The sequence below is a fragment of the Theropithecus gelada genome, chromosome 8 (genome assembly GCF_003255815.1).
Source record: "Theropithecus gelada isolate Dixy chromosome 8, Tgel_1.0, whole genome shotgun sequence".
Classification (NCBI taxonomy): Eukaryota; Metazoa; Chordata; class Mammalia; order Primates; family Cercopithecidae; genus Theropithecus; species Theropithecus gelada.
In genome coordinates, this window is record NC_037676.1 from 128853706 (window position 1) to 128874591 (window position 20886).

Here is a 20886-nt window from a genome sequence, read left to right on the forward strand (position 1 = left end):
GCAATCTCAGTTCACCACAACCTCCGCCTCCCAAGTTCAAGTGATTCTTCAGCCTCAGCCTCCCAAGTAGCTGGGGCTACAGGCGTGTGCCACCATGCCTGGCTAATTTTTATATTTCATCATGTTGGCCAGACTGGTCTCGAACTCCTGACCTCAGGTTACCTGCCTGCCTCAGCCTCCCAAAGTGTTGAAATTACAGGTGTGAGCCACTGTTCCTGGCCTTATTATTGCTTTAATGAGATGGAGTCTCACTGTATTGCCCAGGCTGGTTTCAAACTGCTAGACTCAAGAGATCCTCCCAATTTGGCCTCCTCAAGTGCTGGGATTACAGGTGTGAGCCACCTCACCTGGCCAAGAAATATTTCAAACACTACAGCATCTGCTAAACCACTGAAGTATTACCTAGTTATCTCTTTCTTATCTTACCAAGTTCTCATGTATAGCTAAGAAATTATCCAAGACCAAAGGGAAGACCTCTCTCCCAGACAATAACTTCATTTTGACTAAGGCTTTTGAATACACACAATAGCCCAGATTTCCCTAGCCAATCATACTAGTTTTTTTTTTTTTTTTTTTTTTTTTTTTTTTTCTTTTGTTAAGTGGGAGTCTCACTCTGTCGCCCAGGCTGGAGTACAGTGGCATGACCTCGGCTCACTGCAACCTCTGCCTCCCAGGTTCAAGTTATTCTCCTGCTTCAGCCTCCCAAGTAGCTGGGATTACAGGTGCATACCACCATGTCTAGCTGATTTTTGTATTTTTAGTGGAGATGAGGTTTCACCATGTTGGCCAGGCTGGTCTGAAACTCCCAACCTCAGGTGATCTGTCTGCCTCGGCCTCCCAAAGTCCTGGGATTACAGCCGTGAGCCACCACACCCAGCCACCACACTAGGTATTGATCTGAGATTTACATGCAGTATTCCATTTTGTCCTCACAAGCACCATTTAAGGTAGATTTAGTTTGGTTATATTATTACATATTACATATTAGTCATATTACTTTACTAATGCAACTAAAGTTTAAGAGAGTGAATTGGTGGATGCCATTAACTCGTTGTAAGAGGAAGTGGGTTCCAAGAAAGTAAGTAACTTCTGCCAAGGTTACTGGCCTAATAATAAGCAAAGGCTGGAGGAGAGAAACCAGGTCATTTGATTGTAAAGCCTTAACCACTGTTCAATACGGTGTGCCCAGGTCAGACTCTCTATCTGCAGTTTAGCATTGTCACTGAGAATTCTCCAAAGTAATGTGTTTAAAAAGAATGCACTGAATATCAACCCAACTAGATTCTTGGAGTTCACTACATTATACAAGCTTTCCAAAGAAAGTATCAGAGTGTTCATCTTTTGAGTCATTTATGGTCACACTGGACAAGACACTAGGTACTATGTTATGCCAATGGCTTGCTAACTGAACAAAATAACCTCTTCCTCAATCACAATTCCAAGGCCGTGGCAGCCAGGTTATAAAACCTCCTACTCCATTTTACCACTGCTCTTCCATCCAGCCTGGCCAATGCCACTTGTCTGTTGATTTGCACCCAGGCAAAGGCCCAACTTCACAATCCACTCCATAACCTGGCTGGAAATACAAGTCATCCTTAGCACCCTTCCACCCAGAACAACCTCTAGTTGCCTTCTGTTCTAGAGGTTGCCTTCTAAGAGGAAGGGAAGACAGTCACTTCTTGCTCTCCCTGTTTAATGCACCCTAAAAAACACTATTACGTTCATTCTTTTCAAACCAGTCACAACATCATGTTGAGATAATCTAGGGGCTTTTTAGTCTGGCGAAGTCCAAACTGAAAGTTCATTTACTCACTTAAACTTTTTTTAGTGGGGGTTTCTTCGCCTGGTCCTGTGTTAAGCGTTGGAGATACATTAACGAGTTGGACAACTTGTTGTAAAAGAGAGCCCCAAGGAGAAATGGGTGTGTATCAGGAGTACAAACAAAGGCATTTTGAGAGCACCTGAGGTCCATTCATTCACTCTCCAGCCTTCCCCCCTTAATCAGTACCCATTCTGAAGCCCCTCGCTCCCTCCTCCACTTCTGGGGTGCAGCAAAAATATTTCCTCAGGGAAGCCTTTTTTGACTCATTGATGGGGAGAGATTCTCCTATATACTCTGTACATTTCCTTCATTTCACCTATCACAATTTTGGTAAGTAGTTATCTGTCTTAATTAAAATGAAAGTTACATGATGATAGTAACTATGGACTTGGTTTATCTTTATTTTTCTATTTTTATTTTTTGAGTCAGGATCTCACCCTGTCACCTGCCCAGGCTGGAGTGCCATTGGCATGATCTTGGCTCATTGCATCCTCGACCTCCTGGGCTCAAGCGATGCTCCCACCTCAGCCTCCTGAGTGCTGGGATCACAGGCATGTGCCACCACACCTGGCTAATTTTATTTTTTGTAGAGATGGGGTTCTCACCATGTTGCCCAGGCTGGTCTCAAACTCCTGGGCCCAAGTAATCTCTTAGCCAAGGCCTTCTAAAGTACTGGGATTACAAGTGTGAGTCACAGCATCCGGCCAGGATTAGCTTTATCTTTTTATGTTAGGCACTAGGAATTGAAGAGCTTCCAGGTTAAGTATTTAGTGAATATTAGTTATATTCGTTACGTCCTTTTCTCATCATTTGTATCTTCATGTATTTGGTCTACCCGATTTCTCCACATGCCCAATACCAGTTTTCAAACTCTGAACTTCCTCACATCTGTTTTGAGTATCTATCAACCATCCATACTTTACAGGTCCACCTTTTATTACAATCTGTCCTGTATGTTATGAGTGAAATTGATTTCCCCTTAGAAATAGGCTCAAGGGCAGGACTATTTCTCAAGGTTCTTGTTTTTTGACCTCTCCTAGGCTAGGGCTCAGCATCTTCTAGCCCTTCATAGACAGTACCTTAGTGCAATTGCAAATGCAGACACTAGCCATTCTCGCATCTACTCTGCAGATAAAATTGCCATTTGTTTAATGACTAGTTTCCCCAGAAAACTCAGTAAAAGGAAATAAACGCTTTTCTGCACATATCCTGGGCCTGTTCATTTTGGAAGTCGCAAACATGTCATTTTCCTACATTAAGCAAGCTCAGTCCACTTAGGAGAAATAGGAACCACAGCTTCCATCAACATCACCCAAGAATAAATGCACATTGTGTGTTAAGCACCCCTTCCCCTGCTTTCTCATGCAGTGAGAACCATGATACATCAGACTTCCACTTTAGGGATAAATGGCCTCATTGCTGCTTGGGCTCCCTATAACCTTCATTCAACTTTTTTCCTATTTAAAATTCTCACAGGAGCCTGTTTAAAAGCCCAGGCATTTGAACATCACAGGATTGTGGTGGTGGCTTCAGGTGCTGGCCTAGGGAGTGCAGCAGTGGCATCCCATGAACCAGTCTGATGCCACATCTGTTCTCTTACCAACCACTGGCACCTGCATCCCTTATCATGCCAACAGTGCCATGCAACTGTGTTCACCCATTTTCTGTAATTATGTGGCAAATACGTTCCCTTCATCTGGAATTCTGAAGCCACTTAAAATGCAACACAGATTCCCGGTGGGTTACTAGTCTCCCCTATGTAGATTCCATGAGTGTGGCTTCCAGCAATTTTTGCATGGATTCTGAAAAATCAGTATGTATTGGAAATTTATGTTCATAAGACATTTTTCATGAACACTGATCGTTTAGCAATAAGTGATTTTCACAAAGTAGATGCAAGGTTTTCAGTCACTAAATGAATTCAACAAAATGTTTACTGTGCAGTACAAAGGTGATGCACACGAATATTCTCAGAGAAATTATAGTAAACTGAGTAGCTTGAATTTGGACCAAAAATGTCAGAAAAGGGGTATTCAAGTAAAAAAAAATAAATCCAGTGAACTCTAATAGATGGTTTATTGGAAACCCTCATAGCACTTTTTCAAAAGAACTTGACAGGTTTTATTTTAATAAGACATAGTGAAGAGGAAATGGCTTAAAAGATATCATCAATCTTTTATTTAAGCACTGCCCTTCATTTTGAAGGAAATGATACAATTTCAAATCGGAACTTCCTTCTCAAGAAGTGATATAAGAATGTAACATTGATTTAACATACAACCTTCAACAAAAATAAAGTTTATACGACTCACTGGGAAATAAAATGCATGTGGAATTTATCCTGTTTGTCAACATAATTCTTCATGAGTCACAAGTATTACAGCCAAGAACAAAGCTTAACGAAAAGCTGAATCAGTTTCTAGTTACTCTGATTTAAAAAAACATTTCACAAATAAGATGTAGCTTTCCAAACAAATTCATTTGATGACCATAATCACAACTAGATTTTATTCTAATTTATAAAACAAAAAATGGTTAGACAAGCACATGATATTAAGTCTTCAACACAGTGGATTCCATTTTATTAAGAAAAAAAAAAATAGAAAACAAGTAGTCCTTAAATTTTCTTAGCTCTCCATAGCATACGTTATACAAAATTAAAGTTTTGCTTCCAAAAATATGTTTCCATGTGGTCGTGGTGTTGTCCAGTGCTATTAGGGCCAAAGCACCAAAGACGTGAGAAGTTTAACCACTGACTTGTCATTTTTCATAAAAACTAAACATTTCCTTATAGGTCTGGAGTAAAATCTTCTAGGCATTTTAGTGCTAAAAGTCATTTTAAATTAAATGTGAAATAAAAGCTACAAAAAGTATGAGTTCTTTCAATACAAAAAGTTGTGTAGCTGAAGTTGTGGACTCCTTTGACATACAGAAGCGTTTCAATAAAATATTTGCTCAAGTAAGAAAATAGAAATTTGTCTGCTTTCATTTAGCATACGTTCCAGTCGATGTCCTGCTTATCCCTGCCAGCTTCTGAAGAACATTAGAATCGATATTTCTTTCCTTCAAAGAGCATCCGTAATTCACAGTACAAAACAGTTCTAAAGTCTTATTCCTAAGGAGAAACAAAAATTATTAAATATGTTTTTTTTCTAGTGTCAAATGTAGCCATTGCCAGGGCATTACAAACGCACTTATCCACAACACTGCCGTGTTGAGGAAAGAACCAAGAGTTGATTCATTCCCCTTTCCTGTGGCTGTTACTAATTGGTTGTTGCTTTAAGTGTTATAACCCTAAGAAAATTCCCAATAAAAATCACTGTCCTTAAGTGTCACATATTTCACACCTCTGGCATTCTGTAGAAACGCTTGCATTACATGGGAAAGCGGCATCTGAAGAGATATATTGCCTATTCTAGTTCATTTCCAAGCCTTTTATTGAAAACCTCTTCTCTAGAGGTTTTCAATATGCTACTACTGATGTGGATTTTGTAGGAGCTCTTCCTTCAAGCTGAGATCTCTTAGAGCAGTTTGCTTATAACAGTCACTGCTATACTTCAGTGTAACCGACCATACATCACTTGCCATTCTGGGACAGAGGAAGGAGACGGGTGGGGGAGTTGAAAAATGATCTGGCTAGCCCAGAGCTGGACAGTGCCATTCTATTCTTCCCTCTCACTTGTCTACACAGTGGTCATTACTACTCGCTGTTGCCCAGGCTGGAGTGCAGTGGTGCCATCTTGGCTGACAGCAACCTCTGCCTCCCAGATTCAAGCAACTCTCCTGCCTCAGGCTCCCAAGTAGCAGGGATTACAGGCGCCTGCTCAGCACGCCCAGCTAATTTTCTGTATTTGTGGAAGAGACAGGGTGTCACCATGTTGGCCAGGCTGGTCTCGAACTCCTGACTTCAGGTGATCCACCCACCTCGCCTCCCAAAGTGCTGGGATTACCGGCATGAGCCACTGCCCCCGGCCTACCTTCTATTTTCACTACTGTGTTAAGCACGAAAGAAAATCCAAATCGGTTAGATATAGCAGGTTCTCCTAAATGTCTTAACCCATGTTTATCTTGTTCTATTCCATGAGCGAAGAGAACACAAAGCTGTGAGAGTATTAAATATGGACACTAGATTTACATTTCCAACAAGAAATTCATCTCCCTCCACAGTCCCAGACCAGGGCTAGAATGTGGTTCATTTTTAACAATCAAAGTGGCAAGATCTGTTTGGTGATCACTCTAAAAACAGGGAACGTAGCTAATGCCCTTTCATATTGAGGTGCTACAAAGATCCAAGCTATTAAAGACTATGGCCTCAACATCCATGTGTGAAACACGTATACTAGAAAATCCTTTAAGTCTTGTTGCCTTAACTTAGAGATCTCCAGGCAACAGGCCTGAGGATAGCCATGGCTGTGGACCACTCAACTATGATTCTATTCCAACTGTTAAGAATCGTATCACAAAATGACTTGTACAGAGTAGTTTATAATGACTCCCGAGAGAGGGAAAAAAAAAAAAGACACCTCAAAATTCACTCAACTTTTGAGGCAGCAATGGCAATAGGCAGCAGAGAAGCTATGCTGCAACTCAGGGCACGTATCATTGAAGATCTCACAGGAGTTTGAGACAGGCTGGAAAAAAAAATCATACTAAGCAAATAGTAGTATCTCATACTAAGCAAAACCGAGTAGTATCTGTTCAGCCTGCCGCTAACATCTCACAATCACCAACTGTGCTTTAGGACTGTCACCAAAGTCAGATTCGGTGCTGACTAACCAGGTGGCATCTATGATCAGCGTTGGCCCTCTTATTTAACAAAGGGCTCCGAAGGAGGTGTTCTCCAAGCAACAAGGAGACAGCTGCAGTACAAGACTTTGCACCTTGAATTAAATCGCATCAAGTGTGGATAGCAAAAGTAGTATCTTACCATTGAAATATGTGTTCAGCCTAAGATTTTTTACCCACCACCAGAACAAAAGTGAGGGTGAGATGGATGGGCCAGTGAAGGGATGGGGGAAGAAAAAAAAAAAATTTCAGGATTACCACCAAAGCCTTGTTTTAAAAGGGCTCCCTTCACTATTCAGGAAAGGGAGTGGAAGGAGAGATTAACCAATTCCTGCCAGGGCAGTCCTTTTTGGCTGCTTCCACAATAGATACTTTATGGAGTGGCACAGCCAACCCTATCTGTGGCCTGCCCTGCGGATGAACACAGCCGAGCAGGTTTAATTAGATCAAAGACACAAAGGGCTATTCCCTCCTTTCATAACAACGCAGCTGTAAGTGCCTACAACAGCAGGGGAGAAACAAAGGCAGCAGAACAGAACCTTAATTGAAATCTTCTCCTGGCTGGCCCTTGACAATGATTTACTTGTAACCTAGGAAGGGGCGGGTGGAGCAGGAGGTAGCAGGAGCCGCAGCTAAGAGCCAGCTCCAGAAGACTAATTACTTGGGGGTTGTGGAGAAGGGAGGTAGCAAAGTCTTTGTAGCCCGAGTTTGCTTAACTATTTGTTACACTTAATAGGAGACTGCTGTGGTTTTGGTCTGCTGCTCCCAGACCCCGTCATGGATTCACCAGCCCTGCGCTCCAGGAATCCCATAAAATAAATCACCCCAGCCCCGCTGGATCCAACATACAGCTCAGCTCCGCCAAAGCAGATAAGCAGCTTTCATGCTGGTACCTCGATGGCGACTCCACAAACCCACTCTGGCCTTTGTACCAGGATTCTTCCAAGCCCAGGATAGGAAGCAATGGCAGTAATGGGTACTCCGAACTTTTCCCCAACCCCACGTGCTTAAGAATGGCCGATTATAAACCCAGATCTACCAAGGTTTAATAGCCAGGCAAGTCCACAGTTTGCCTCACCGCGGAGAGGAAGACACACTTAGGGGGCCAGAGAGAGACGCCCCCACCCCCAACTAAAGCGTTTCCTACCTGCTCCCTCTGTCCCCTTCCTCCTCCCCCGTCCACAGCCGGCTGCGCATTTCACCAACTCTTTTCCAAAGGGCCCAGGAATCCCAGATGGGGCCCAGACGGTGGCAAAAGAGGGAGGAAGAGAGGGAGAAAGGGGGCAGCGGCTGCTACTGCAAACAGTTCCCCTTCGCAGCTCTGCGCTCAGCTCGTCCATCAGTGTGCCACCGCCTCTCCGTCCTCCTCCTCGGAGCTGGGCGCAGGGGGGCGCCGGGGAGGCGGCGTAGTCCGCGCCAGGTTGCCGTCGCCCTCCTCCGGCTCCGCTGGGTGCAGGTGCGTGGCGAGCTCCTGAAGCACGGCCGCGCGCCCGATCTGGTCGTTGCGTCGCTTCTCCATGATCAGGTCCTCTAGACTCTGGAACTCTAGCGTGTGGCTGCGCTGCGCCGACAGCTGAATCTGCAGCCGGTAGGGCTGCTTGCCTATGCGCAGTTCGCCGCCGATCTTGAACTCGCGCTTGCCGTAGCGGCACCAGGCGGCGAAACTCTCTGAGTTGCGCCAGCTCAGCTCGCGCTCCTTGGCGCCCACGTGCGCCAGAGCGTTGCGCACTACAGCGCTGGGGCTTAGCGGCTTGTAGCGGTACAGATCGTTGACCACGCGGCCGCGACGGCCCTGGCTGGCGTCAGTCAGGAAGCTGTTAATCACCTCCAGCCGGTGCAGGTGCACCACCTGGAAGTTACCCACATATACCGCCCAGTGCGGGTATTGAGCCTGCGACACGAACTCCACCAGGTCGCCCGGCTTGCACTTGTTGAGCAGGTTCTCGGGTGTGTAGGTACTCAGCACCGCCGAGCCCGGCGCGAAGCTCTTCTGGTAGATGCATTCATCCCGGTAGAACACGGAGCATTCCACTTCGTGCAGCCGCGGATCGTACGGCTGCGGCTGGGGCGGCGGCGGCCCGTCCCCACCGTCGGGCAAGCCGCCGCCATCTGGCCCCTGAGGCGGCGGCTGCGGCTCCATGTCCTCATCGTCATTGGAGAAAATGTAGGAGACCCCAATGCGGGGCCCGTCGTCCCGGTCCACGCCAGTCGGGTCGGCCGTGGGAACTTCCTTGTAACTTAGGTGGGTCAATTTCTCCACCTGGTTGCCCATCACGCTGCGGACACACGTTCACACCGCCGCGAGGGGAGAAAGCGAAACCACCTCTAGGGTCATTTGCACAGGTCCCCGGACAGGGGCTGAAGCCACCTGTTGGGAGAGGAAGGCAAGAAAGCCATGTAGGAGCCCCTCCGTGAAAAGGGCGTTTTATTCCGAAAAAGAACCGGTGGGGACTCAGCACCTGGAGCCATTTTAGGGGGAGTTTCGGATGTAGCGAGCTTTCCCTCGTTTCTCCACCTCTAAGGTCACGGTCACAGGAGACTGGGCAACTCCAGTTCTCCCTGTCCCCAGCCCTTCGCCTAGCCCTGGCAAAACCCATTGCATCAGCAGCTTCTACAGCTTCCGCCTGCGCCCTACCTGCCAAGCTTGGACAGGAAGAGGGAAGGAAAGAGAAACTTTACTCCAATCCCCCCTCCTCTGCTAACTTCCCCTCCCACCCTCGGGCCCTAACTAGCCCCTGGGACGCCTCCTCCCCACCAACGCATCCATCCCCAGAGGAACAAGCGAGGATCTCAGAGCGCGACCTGGGCAGGTGAGTCACCCTACCTGGCTCACCTGCAGCGCTACCTCCTCCCGGCTCGCCCGCCCTTCCCCCGCGCCCGCCCTCAGGCTCGGGTTACCTGCGCAAACTCACCCGCGGAGAGGTGGAGGCCGTGGGGCCTGGGGAAGGGCTCCCTGCCGCGCCCCAAGACTTCTAGGGCGAGTTTGAAGGTGTAGGCTCCTCAGTCCCTCCTCTCCCGGCGCGGGCGGCAGCGAGGCTGGGCAGAGGGCAGCGCAGCGGGTAGACTGGGGGCATGTCTTTCCCCAGCGGCTGCGTAGCGCCCCGATACTTGAAGGCGGGGGGCAATCCCTGTTCACACCGCGCCTCCTCCCGCCAGCTGGGGCTGCTGCACCTCCTCAGCCAGCTCTCAGGGGAGGTGGGGTGCGCGGAAGGAGAAGACTGCAGCCTCGCAGCCGGGCGGCAACAGCTCCCGCTCGGGCCGGGCGAGCAACAAGCACCGGAGCGGGAGGGACGGGATTGTAGATCCGGCTCCCGGCTCCCGGGCGGGAGTGCAGCCCGTGGCATTTAAAGAGACAGGCGCTCACTCCCCGAGCTCGGGTCTTTTTCACATTGCGCCGAGCCGCCGGGATCCCCGCCCCCCGCCCCGCCCACTCAGGCCGCGGGGCTCCGCCTGGCCACGCCCCCGCGCCGGAGCGGGTTTAAATCCCCCGGTAAATAATCCACCCGCTGGCTAGGGTTGGCGCTGTGAGCTCCGCTTGCTTTCCGGGAGAAGTTAGAAGGCAAACACAACTTGCCAGTGTGGAAATGAGAAAGGGAAGGAGAGTTTGGTGTTTGCGCCTTTTCCCTTTCACCTCTTTTTTCCCAGAGTATCTGGAGACGGAGGAACAGTCGTTTCTTTTCTTTCCTGGAACATATTTCTTGCCCTAAAGGTCACAAGAAAGGATTCTTCACTAGGACAGCTCGAAGAGTGCTTTATCTTAAAGGTATTTTCAGAGTTAGTAGTGGGAAACTTTGGGGTAGAAAAGAAAATCACAGAAAGGAAACAGTATAACACAGAACGAAGACTTATTCACTGACTGGGTCCCAAGACCACCGCTCTATTTATTAGATGTCCCTGGAAGTTAGGACAAAGTTCATAACCTCTGGTATTTCCGGAGGGGTACCAGTTCCTTGGATGGTGAGAGAAAGCGTGCAGCTCTGACTGCTTTTTTTTTTTTTTTTTTGGTGGGGGGTGCGGTTAGGGGGATGTAGGAATTGCCTAATTGTCCTTAAATTAGAAACAAATTAGCAGAGGCCCCTGGTGCATATATTTCCTTCCTGTTGACTTAGGGAAGTGACAGGAGACCAGTACTGCCTACTAACCTCCACCACAAAAGGACACTTCCACCTCCCCACTGGTTTCGTTTCTTTTACCTAAATGTAGGCTACCAAAGTGGTTTTGTTGTTGTTGTTGTTTATATTTTTTAAATAATGGGTTGGGTGGGGGTGGAAGATTGACAGCTCTGTTTACAATAAACAAGTTTAGGCACAACTGCAAGCACCCAAACTTATCTGTGGGGGACTTAAGAATGCCATTCAAGACATGAGCTGTGTCTTCCATTGCTTTCTTTTAACTAATTTTTTCCAGCGTGTATAACCAGCCAGTGGAAACAGGAATATACTAGCACTGCTGTGATCCTTTCCAGTTTGAGAGAAAAAAATAAAAATCAATCTACTTATGTAATTTTGAGTCCAAGTAATCAATATTGGCAGGGCTGTGATAGAAATTAGTCCTTCAGCAAGTCTGAGATCACAGTATAAGTTAGATCAACATGAGACTACTGTGTGCTGTGAGATTCTGTTTCAATAATTTCCGACTGGCTGGCCTCAGGCACGTGTGACTGAATGAGTCCACCACACCCCAGTCCTTTTGATAGCAAATGGTGTGGGGGCTGCTGTTATCTGAGTGATATTTGTTGTCATCATATGATCACCATATTATAGACAGGAGTTAGGCTTGTAGAGATTATGGCTGGTCATCCCATGTTCATCAGATTGGGAGACCTCTGCTACTGTCTGATCTGGGAGGCCACTTTGCTCCTAGGTGCTACTGGGATGGCTGGGAATGGAAGAATTGAGCTGAGAGGACACAGTAGTTTGACAGTTTGCTGCCGGCACTCTAGGTCAGAGATCTGGTGGGTGAGGAAGCAATGCCTGGCTGTCTAGGTGTGTCTCCTTTTGTCTCGATGAGCTGTTCTCAGGTGCACAATAGTGACTCAACAACATATCTTGAACTGACCAACTATAAAGTCTCAGAGGGAACAAGCCCTGATCCAATTTATATCTGAATGCCTGGAACTGAGTGGGTACTCAATAAATGCTTGATGGATGCCTTAGGGGAAAATTTGGCCATAGGTCAATAATTGCTTCCTGGTTTTATGGGGCAGTAAGTGAGTGAGTGAGTGAAGAAATGTTGCCTTTTGATAACTGGCCTCTAGTGTAGATTCTTCCATTAATGCCTGTTGAGGGTTCAACATCCATCTTGTCACCTAGAATACTTGGTCAGAGATTACAACATGACTCTCAAACATGCTTTGTTCATCTCAAATAGTTGTTTAATAAATTTAAGCTTGTTGTCAACAATTTGAAAACTTGGGAGATATCATTAAAATATTCACATTTCTAGTTTCATTTGAAAAATTTATAAAGATATGGGACTTAACTGGGCGTGGTGACTCACGCCTGTAATCCCAGCACTTTGGGAGGCCAAAGCGGGTGGATCTCTTGAGGTCGGGAGTTCGAGACCAGCCTGGCCAACATGGTGAACCCCATCTCTACTAAAAATACAAAATTAGTAGCCAGGCGTGGTGGGGCGCGCCTGTAATTCCAGCTGTTTGGGAGGCTGAGGCAGGAGAATCACTTGAACCCGGGAGGCAGAGGTTGCAGTGAGCCGAGATCGCGCCACTGCACTCCAGTCTGGGCGACAGAGTAAGACTCTATCTCTAAGTAAAATAAAATAAAGATATGAGACAATCAGACCCATGTTCCAGGGTGGCAGCAAATTGCTGGAGAGAAGTGGTAGTTACCTTGCAGGTGAAATGTAATCTCCAGTTGGATCCAGTTCCCATCCCCTATACCTCACCTACCTAGGTCCCTTGCCTGGTCCAGGAAGCTCTCTGTTGGCCACCTTTGCCATCCAATATCTGTACTACACTTTTTATTACCTGAATATGTATAACTCAGCACATGATCATATACTATCTGGTATTATTCTCTAATTCAGGTATTAAAATTCATATTCTAATTAATATATTCATGTCTTTTCTAAAGAGGACTTGGTTCAAAATACATTTCATGAAGACATACTAGGTGCCTGCTAGTCTTAATCGCTGTGCATCCAATTCTACAATGGGCACCGTGCTAGGTTTCTTAGATGTTCATGTCCCCAGGTAGTCACCATATTGGAGGAGACAGAAATACATAGACTCTTTGGGACACTGTGACATGTCCTGTAATAAGAAATAGAGGATGCTGAGGCAGTAAGGTGATGTTTCAAGGCACAGTGGATACAGAGATTAATGACAAAGTGCCTGCCAACAGGGTCTTGAGCTCATGGGGGAAGCACAACTCTGAAATTAATAATAACTCCCATGGAGTGAGCTCTTGATTCTTTTATAAAGGAGAAGAAAGGTTAGAGAGGCCACAGCTTCTCCCAGCTGGTGGAAGGAAAGATCACACAAGACCACTTTACTTCCAGGCCCATGCTTTTCATTTTGGTTGGTTGTTTGAGATGGAGTCTCACTCTGTCGCCCAGGCTGGAGTCCAGTGGCGTGATCTTGGCTCACTGCGACCTCCGCCTCCCTAGTTCAAGCGATTCTCATGCCTCAGCCTCCCAAGTAGCTGGGACTACAGCTACTTGGGCGCCACCACACTGGGGTAATTTTTTAAATAAGTTTAGTAGAGATGGGGTTTCACCGTGTTGGCCCGGATGGTTTTGAACTCCTGACCTCAGGTGATCTGCCCACTTCAGGCTCCCAAAGTGCTGGTATTAGAGGCATGAGCCACTGTGTCCACCCAGGCCCATGATTTTAACTTCTTTGTTTTAAATAGAGTCCAACAGATTCTACAATATTTAACAAATATTTGAGTGTCTGGGTTTATCAGACTCCAAGGATACAGTTGTGGATGTAGCAAAAAACGTCCCTGCTCTTATGGCGTTTACATGTTGATGGAAGGAGGCAAATAATAAATAAGTAAATAGATCAATGGAAATATCTGAGAGAGAGAGAGCAGGGTCATGAAGAAGATAACATAGGGAAATGGGATTGAATAGCTATCAGTAAGGAGAGGGTGACAGGAGTGGCCTAGTTGGGTTAAAATAGTCAGGGAAGGACTCCTGAGGAAATAGAATTGAGCAGAGACTTGAAGGATGAGGAGTCAGCCTTAATATTACCTCCAGAGGGAAGAACAAGAGCAAAGGTTAGAGGGGGAAAAGACTGGAAGTGTTTAGGAAAAAGAAAAGACCACAGTTGTGACCAGAGCACAGTGAGTGACTGTAGCTATGATAGGAGATGCAGGTAGAAAGGTGGGTGAGCCTTTGGGTTTAAGGGCATCCAGGCAGCTGCCCTACAGGAAATGGACTGCAGGAGTGAGAAAGGAAGCAGGTCCCACAGAGGCCTGGGCTGTGGGAGGAAAGGCATCCCAGGCAGATGGAGGCTGGAGGAAAGCAAAGGACAGGCTGGGAAAATGCCTTCCTCAAGAGCAGCAGTTCGAAAAAGAAATATTAGTTGGATTTGAATTCTCAGCCATACTGCAGCTTCATCCCCCCAACCGTGACCCAAGTGTCACATCCCACACACCTCTTCGGAGGAGGCACTCAACAAAAACAAGTTGCGTTGAATGCCAGTTAGTCACTCTCACAGTACTCTTGTCTAGACCAGTGGGGAATAATTGAGAATTGACGTTTCTACCTGACAAAGCATTGGCCCTGACTCTGCAGGTGTGGTAGAGATCTCAGTTTAAATGGCTTGCTCCAAGAAAGTACAAAACAGGAGCATGAGGGCAGAATTATCTGATTAGGCAATCTGGAACTCTGCCTGTTCCCTAGGCGGGGCCCCAGGCTCATGGCAGCAGCAAAGAGTTGAGCGAGTTGGCTGGGAAACAGCTTCCTCCACACCTTCCTTACAGTGGGAAATCCTCAGCTTTACCTGCACCTCTGATTCACTACTGGGGTTTTGTTGTGACTTTTGGAGGTAAGCAATAGCAAATGGAGCCAGGTGACCTGGGCTAATCCTGTTTGCCAACTGCATAACCTCCGAGATGTCTCTTCTCCACTCCGGGCTTCATTTTCCAAACTCTAAAGGGAGGCTGATGATACTGTTTGCCTCACTTGTGAATCCTCAGATGAAACCCTCTATATGGAAGCACCTTGTAAATCCTAAAGGCTGTGTAGATGCCAGGCATTATTGACACTCTGTGATAATGATTTTACATGAAAATATTGAATTTTTTTTTTTTTTTTGAGAGAATCTCATTCTGTCACTCAGGCTGGAGTGCAGTGGCATGATCTCAGCTCACTGCAACCTCCACCTCCCGGATTCAAGTGATTCTCCTGCCTAAGCCTCCCGAGTAGCTGTGACTACAGGTGTGCGCCACCACACCTGGCTAATTTTTATATTTTTAGTAGAGATTGGGTTTCACCATGTTGGCCAAGCTGGTCTCAAACTCCTGACCTCATGATCTGCCTGCTGGGGCCTCCCAAAGTGCTGGGATTACAGGCCTGAGCCACCACACCTGCCTAGATAAGATTTTGTAATGGAGAATAACCAGGTAACCATTTATTGTGGGCATCCTCTTACTAAATCTCTCTATCAGTCCTATTGTTGACATTTCCCAAATAAGAATACAAAGGCCCAGGGAGGTCAGTATAAATCTTGCCCACTGTAAGGGGAGAGGCTGGATTCGAATCCAAACCTGGCTGCTTCCAAGTCTGTTTTTCGCACTGTCAAGCAGCCTCAGGGAACACCAGCATGTATGTTTGTTTGCTTAGCCAGAAACTGAAAGGTCTGAGTGACCAACATACTCAGTTGGCCGAGAACTTTATTGGTTTTAGCACTGAAAGGCACACCACATTCTAGACAAACTAGGACAGCTGGTCACTCTGCTTGGGTGCCTCCCTGTCTTGGTCATTGCCCTCCCTAAGCCAAGGGCTGTCATGAGGGTGAAGCTGGTGATATTGCTAGGATAGAGCAGGGAAGGGGGAGGAGAGCAAAGAGAAATTGATGTTTTAGCCCAGGCCCCACTCTTACAACAAGCCCCCATTGCCAGGCGAGGTTATACATGCAGCAGCAGTTGCATAGACAGGGCCATCCAATAAAAGGGACAATAAATATTATAGCCTGCTTTTGACATTCATTTTTATTTTAAAATCAGACTCTTCACAATAGGTGAGGCCTGGGCCTGTCTCCACTTTGAGAGCTGCTGGCCTGTAACTGCTTTCCTTAGCCCTCCCAGCCTGCCTGCCTTTGACTTTTAAGTCCTGCATAAAGAGTTTTACATTTTGGCTGAATTATTACTTGACCTTCAGATGAAGGAAGGAAGCCCAGAGGCTGTGGAATGACATCCTTTTCCTTGGCTTCTGCATTTTATTTGCTCAGATCAACAGAGCAGATTCTGAAGCCGACTGGGCAAGAGCTAGTTTACCCTGCGGGTAGGGGGAAAAAGCAGGTACCCTGAGAAGGGGTCTGAGGCTGCAGCCCACCCCGAGCCAGCTCTCCACGCATTAATCCTACAGCTAAATTGTCTGTGAGGAAGCTTTTAATCCTTTCCTGGAAGAGGGTACATGGGTGGCGAGACTTCGAAGCCAGTCCCTGCTGGAGGCCTGCTGTTTTAGGAGGCCCTGACATCATATTGTTTATGTTGAACCACAGTTTGATTTGTGCTTGGGAGTCTGAGCTTGTAGCTGGGCTCCTGCAGAAACCTCATGAAAGATGCATTTCACCAGGCCGTTCCAGGGGAGAGACCAGCTTAAATTATAGCTCGACAAATCCAAATATTGGCATATCTGCAAATCCAAATGTGGGGATTTCAAAATATAATCTAAATTCTAAGAATCTTATTTTGCACTTCTTGTGCAAGAAGAGGATGAGCTATTCGGAGAGGAGACAAGGCTGTCAATAATGAGAGTGGCTTCGGCAGAGCAAATCCGACCTCCTTTTCTTTCCTTGGGTATTCTTCATGCTTCCAGGGAAGAAGCATTCAGACAAGAGAGAGGAGGACAGCATTTCTTCAGCATGGCTTTCTGCAGGACCAATGGGTAGGGGGACCACCCACCTCGCACTTAGGACACAGTGTTCAACAAATCCAGTTGGTCAATTCCTATCTGGCCTGGGGCGATGGGATCTCCATGGATTACTCACCCCACTAAAGTGTATTCAGAACACAGTAGCCCCAGGGATCCTGTGAGACTGAGAGCCAAGCTAGGTCACTCCTCTGCTCAAAACCCTATCATGGCTCCCCGTCTTCCTTGCAGAAGGGCCAACTTCCTACAATAGCTCCTATAACCCTGCTCCTTCATAACCTCTCTGATAGCTCATCACTTACACCTCCAGACATACTAGCCACTTGCTGTTTCTCCCCTATGGCTGTTCCTTCTGCTTGGAATACTTCTCCTCCACCCCAATGTCTTCCCCCATATCTTCATAGAGTGCTCCTTTAGCCTTTTTTTTTTTTTTTTTTTGAAACAGGGTCTTGCTGTGTCACCCAGGCTGGAGTGCAGTGGCCAAGAGGCTCATGGCAACCTCCGCCTACCAGGTTCAAGTGATTCTCCTGCCTCAGCCTCCTGAGTAGTTAGGATTATAGGTGTGCATCTGGCTAATTTTTATATTTTTAGTAGAGACAGGGTTTCGCCACATTGGCCAAGCTGGTCTCAAACTCCTAACCTCAAGCGATCCACCCACCTTGGCCTCCCAAAGTGCTGGGATTACAGGTGTGAGCCACTGCGCCCAGCCATTCCTTTAAGTCTTGACTTGCATATTAGCACCTTGGTGAGTCTTCCCTGAAAACCCTATTTAAAATTCTAAGTGTTCTCCCATACATACTCCTCATCCTCTTTCTTTCTCTATTATCTATCACTTATTCTACTTCCTTATCACCTTTTAGTATTCTGTGTAATTTGCTAAATTGTTTTGTTTATTGTCTCTCCTAGTTGGACTATAAGCTCTATGAAGTCAGAGATTTTGTTTGTTCACTGGAGGCATCCTTAGCTCCTAGCACAGTGGTTGACACGTGCTAGGCTAAATAAGCTATGGTTAAATGAATAAATAAAAGGACATTTTATGAGCAATCTCTATTTATGCTCACAACAATCTTAGTGGTATAAGATTATTCTTAATTTACAGATGAGAAAATTAATTGTAAATTACTAAATGCCTATGATGTGCCAGGCACTATAGACTAGGCAGTTGAATTTCAGAGAGGTTAAGAAATTGGGCCCAGGAAACACAGCTAAGTTCACCAAGAAATGACAGCTCTGTAGCTCAACATGGCAGCCACTGGTCACATGTGGCTATTGAGCATCTGCAATGTAACTAGTCTGCACTGAAATATGTCATAAAAGCAAAATGCGTACCAACTTCCAAGACAATACAAAAGAGTAAAATATCTTACTAATTTTAAAATATTGATTACATGTTGAAATGACAAAATTTTGAATCTATTTGGTTAAATGGAATATATTATTAAAATTAAATCACTTGTTTCTTTTTACTTTTTAAAAATGTGGCCACTATAAAAATTTAGATTATGTATGTGGTTTGCATTTGGGCTTGTGTTATATTTTTAATGGGCAGCCCACTTCTAGCAATTTCCATTCCACCCTTCATCTCTATCTTCAATAATATTACCTCTTTGACTCTTAAGGGCAAGGATGCCATGACCTTGTCTTTTCTGTAAGAATAAGATCAAATATACGTAGAATACATCAATGACTCTCAAAGGCATTAACATGCCTATCTTAGTTTGTGCTGTTATAACATAGTGCAATAGACTGGGTGGCTTATAAATAAGAGAAATTTAGTTTTCACAGTTCTGGAAACTGGACATCTGAGATCAATGTGCCAGCATGGTTAGATTCTAATGAGTTGCAGACTGCCATCTTCTGGTTGCATCCTGTCATGCCAGATAGAGGGCAAGAGAGCTCTCTGGGGTCCCTTTTATAAAGGCACTTATCCCACTCATGGGAGCTCCACCCTCGTGACCTACTAACCGCCCAGAGGCCTCACCTCCTAATACCAATGAGGCAGGATAGGTAGTCAGTGTTCTCCAGATGCAGCAACTGTGGTGACCCTACAGTCAACACAATAAGCCTCAGCATTCACATTGCAATTGGGCACATTCCAGCAAAGCTATCTTCCAGTAGGAACTTTCCCTTCTAGATAGCATGGCATTTTGATTTTACCTGTCCTCGAACTGACCCTTTGCTCATTATAATAGTAAAAACACACCCTTGGGTGGAGGTTTAAGATGCTAACAAGACATGTGGTGTAGAAGCAAGCATGAACAGCTATTGCACATGAGCACCCAGAAGACCATCGAGAACATGCTTACTAGTAACACCTCTTTCCACCTCTTTATAATCATATAAGACTCCCATAAAGGGAGTCTCCCTAGTGCCAGTCTTTGCTGTCTCATACTTACAATCAGCCCACCCTGAATCCTCTATCTTTCAGGGTGCACTGTCCATTCTGCACTTCACTTTCTTTTTTTTTCTTTTGAGATGGAGTTTCACTCTTGTTGCCCAGGCTGAAGTGCGGTGGTGCAATGGCATAGTCTCGGCTCACTGCAACCTGCACCTCCCAGGTTCAAGCAATTCTCTTGCCTCAACTTCCCATGTAGCTGGGATTACAGGTGCCCACCCCCATGCCTGGCTAATTTTTGTATTTTTAGTAGAGACAGGGTTTCACCATATTAGCCAGGCTGGTCTCGAACTCCTGACCTCAGGTGATCTGCCCTCCTCGGCCTCCCAAAGTGCTGGGATTATAGGCATGAGCCACCGTGCCCGGCCTCTGCACTTAAGTTTCAAAATATTCTTTTGCAATACATTACTCTGTGCTGCACCTCCTTTGCTGTGTGTCTCTTATTTAAATTATTTTAAACTAAGAAGACAAGAACTGGCCAGGTATGGTGGCTCATGCCTGTAATCCCAGCACTTTGGGAGGCTGGCAGGGGGGTGGATCACCTGAGGTCTGAGACCAGCCTGGCCAACATGGTGAAACCCCGTTTCTACTAAAGATACAAAAATTAGCCAGGCGTGGTGGCGTGCGCCTGTAATCCCAGATACTCAGGAGACTGAGGCAGAAGAATCGCTTGAACCCTGGTGGCAGGGTGGGGCGTGTGTGGGAGAGCTGTGGAGATCTCAGTGAGCTCAGCTGAGATCATACCACTTCACTCCAGCCTGGGCAAAAGAGCAAAACTCCATCTCAAAAAAAAAAAAAAAAAAAAAGAAAGAAGAAGACAAGAACTGAGGTATCACATTAGCTGTCCACAGCAACACATTGGAGGTTAGAATTTCAGCATGTGAATTTTGAGGGGACACAAACATTCTGTCCATAACAATACCTAAAGAATGAATGTCTCTTTCCAAAAAACAGTCTCCAAGAGAAGCAAAAAGAGGATGGAAGTGGCCTCCAGGGGTAATGTGTCTTCAGTGCTTTCCTTTTTCTTTTTTTTGAGACAGAGTCTCCCTCTGTAGCCCAAGCTAGGGTGCAGTGGCGCTATGTTGGCTCACTGCAACCTCTGCCTCTGGGACTCAAGAGATTCTCCTGCCTCAGCCTCCCGAGTAGCTGGAATTACAGGCACGTGCCACCACACCCAGCTAATCTGTTTGTATTTTAGTAGAGACAGGATTTCACCATGTTGCCCAGGGTGGTCTGAGCTCAGGTGATCCGCCGGCCTCGGCCTCCCAACATGCTAGGATTACAGGCATAAGCCACCACGCCCGGCTCTTCAGTGCTTTCTAAGTAAAGCAGATAGTCCCCTACACTAACTTGAGAGTTGGGTCTGTGAAGAAGAAATTCCCAGTATATAATGAAGTTGAATGAAGCTGACTAGACACCCACCATTAACATTATCGAGCATGTTCTTCTTCCTGACAACTGAGTAACCTCCTGAAGAGCATCTGGCCGCCTGTATGGACATTCTTAGAGAGAATACAAATTAACCTGATAACTCTGTGTCTTTGTGGTAATCAGTAAACTGGCAGTCTGGTTTTGTGTATCTGACTCTGTGGGCTGGGTTCATGTGACTCTCTACTTTCCATGAATTGACAGCTGGGTTTTTGAACCTGGGAGCTTGAGGATTACACCTCAGATGATAGAGAATTCACAAATTCTAATAAATAGAAGCAGCTAACATGTGTTGAATCCTTACTGTATCCAGTACCTTTCTAAGAGCTTTCTATGCATTCATTCGTGTAACCCTCACCTGTGAGGTAGGCATTATGATCATTATCCTCATTTCACA

At 46.1% G+C, this 20886-nt stretch overlaps 1 protein-coding gene and 1 long non-coding RNA gene across 3 annotated transcripts; one reads left to right on the forward strand and one right to left on the reverse strand.

Annotated features, from left to right (window-relative positions):
- Positions 1-3879: 3879 nt before the first annotated feature.
- On the reverse strand, positions 3880-9965 carry FAM84B (family with sequence similarity 84 member B). Of its 2 annotated transcripts, XR_003120912.1 has the most exons (3): positions 9520-9965; positions 7755-8975; positions 3880-4937 (listed from the first exon to the last, which is right to left on the reverse strand). XR_003120912.1 is itself a non-coding variant. In XM_025395180.1 (2 exons), exon 2 carries the CDS (start codon positions 8877-8879, stop codon positions 7947-7949), a length of 933 nt encoding a protein of 310 aa, XP_025250965.1. In that variant the 5' UTR covers positions 8880-8975; positions 9520-9953; the 3' UTR covers positions 5927-7946. The 2 variants fall into 2 exon arrangements, 1 of the variants encoding a protein (XP_025250965.1); XM_025395180.1 differs by lacking the exon at positions 3880-4937 and having other exon boundaries at positions 5927-8975; positions 9520-9953.
- LOC112630677 lies at positions 4809-7864 on the forward strand. The gene is made up of 2 exons (XR_003120913.1): positions 4809-5281; positions 5334-7864. It is a non-coding gene; the product is annotated as an uncharacterized LOC112630677 (long non-coding RNA).
- Positions 9966-20886: the final 10921 nt, after the last annotated feature.

Excerpts from the sequence above, each read along its gene's own strand:
- FAM84B (XM_025395180.1), bottom strand. The coding sequence starts at position 8,879 with ATGGGCAACCAGGTGGAGAAATTGACCCACCTAAGTTACAAGGAAGTT.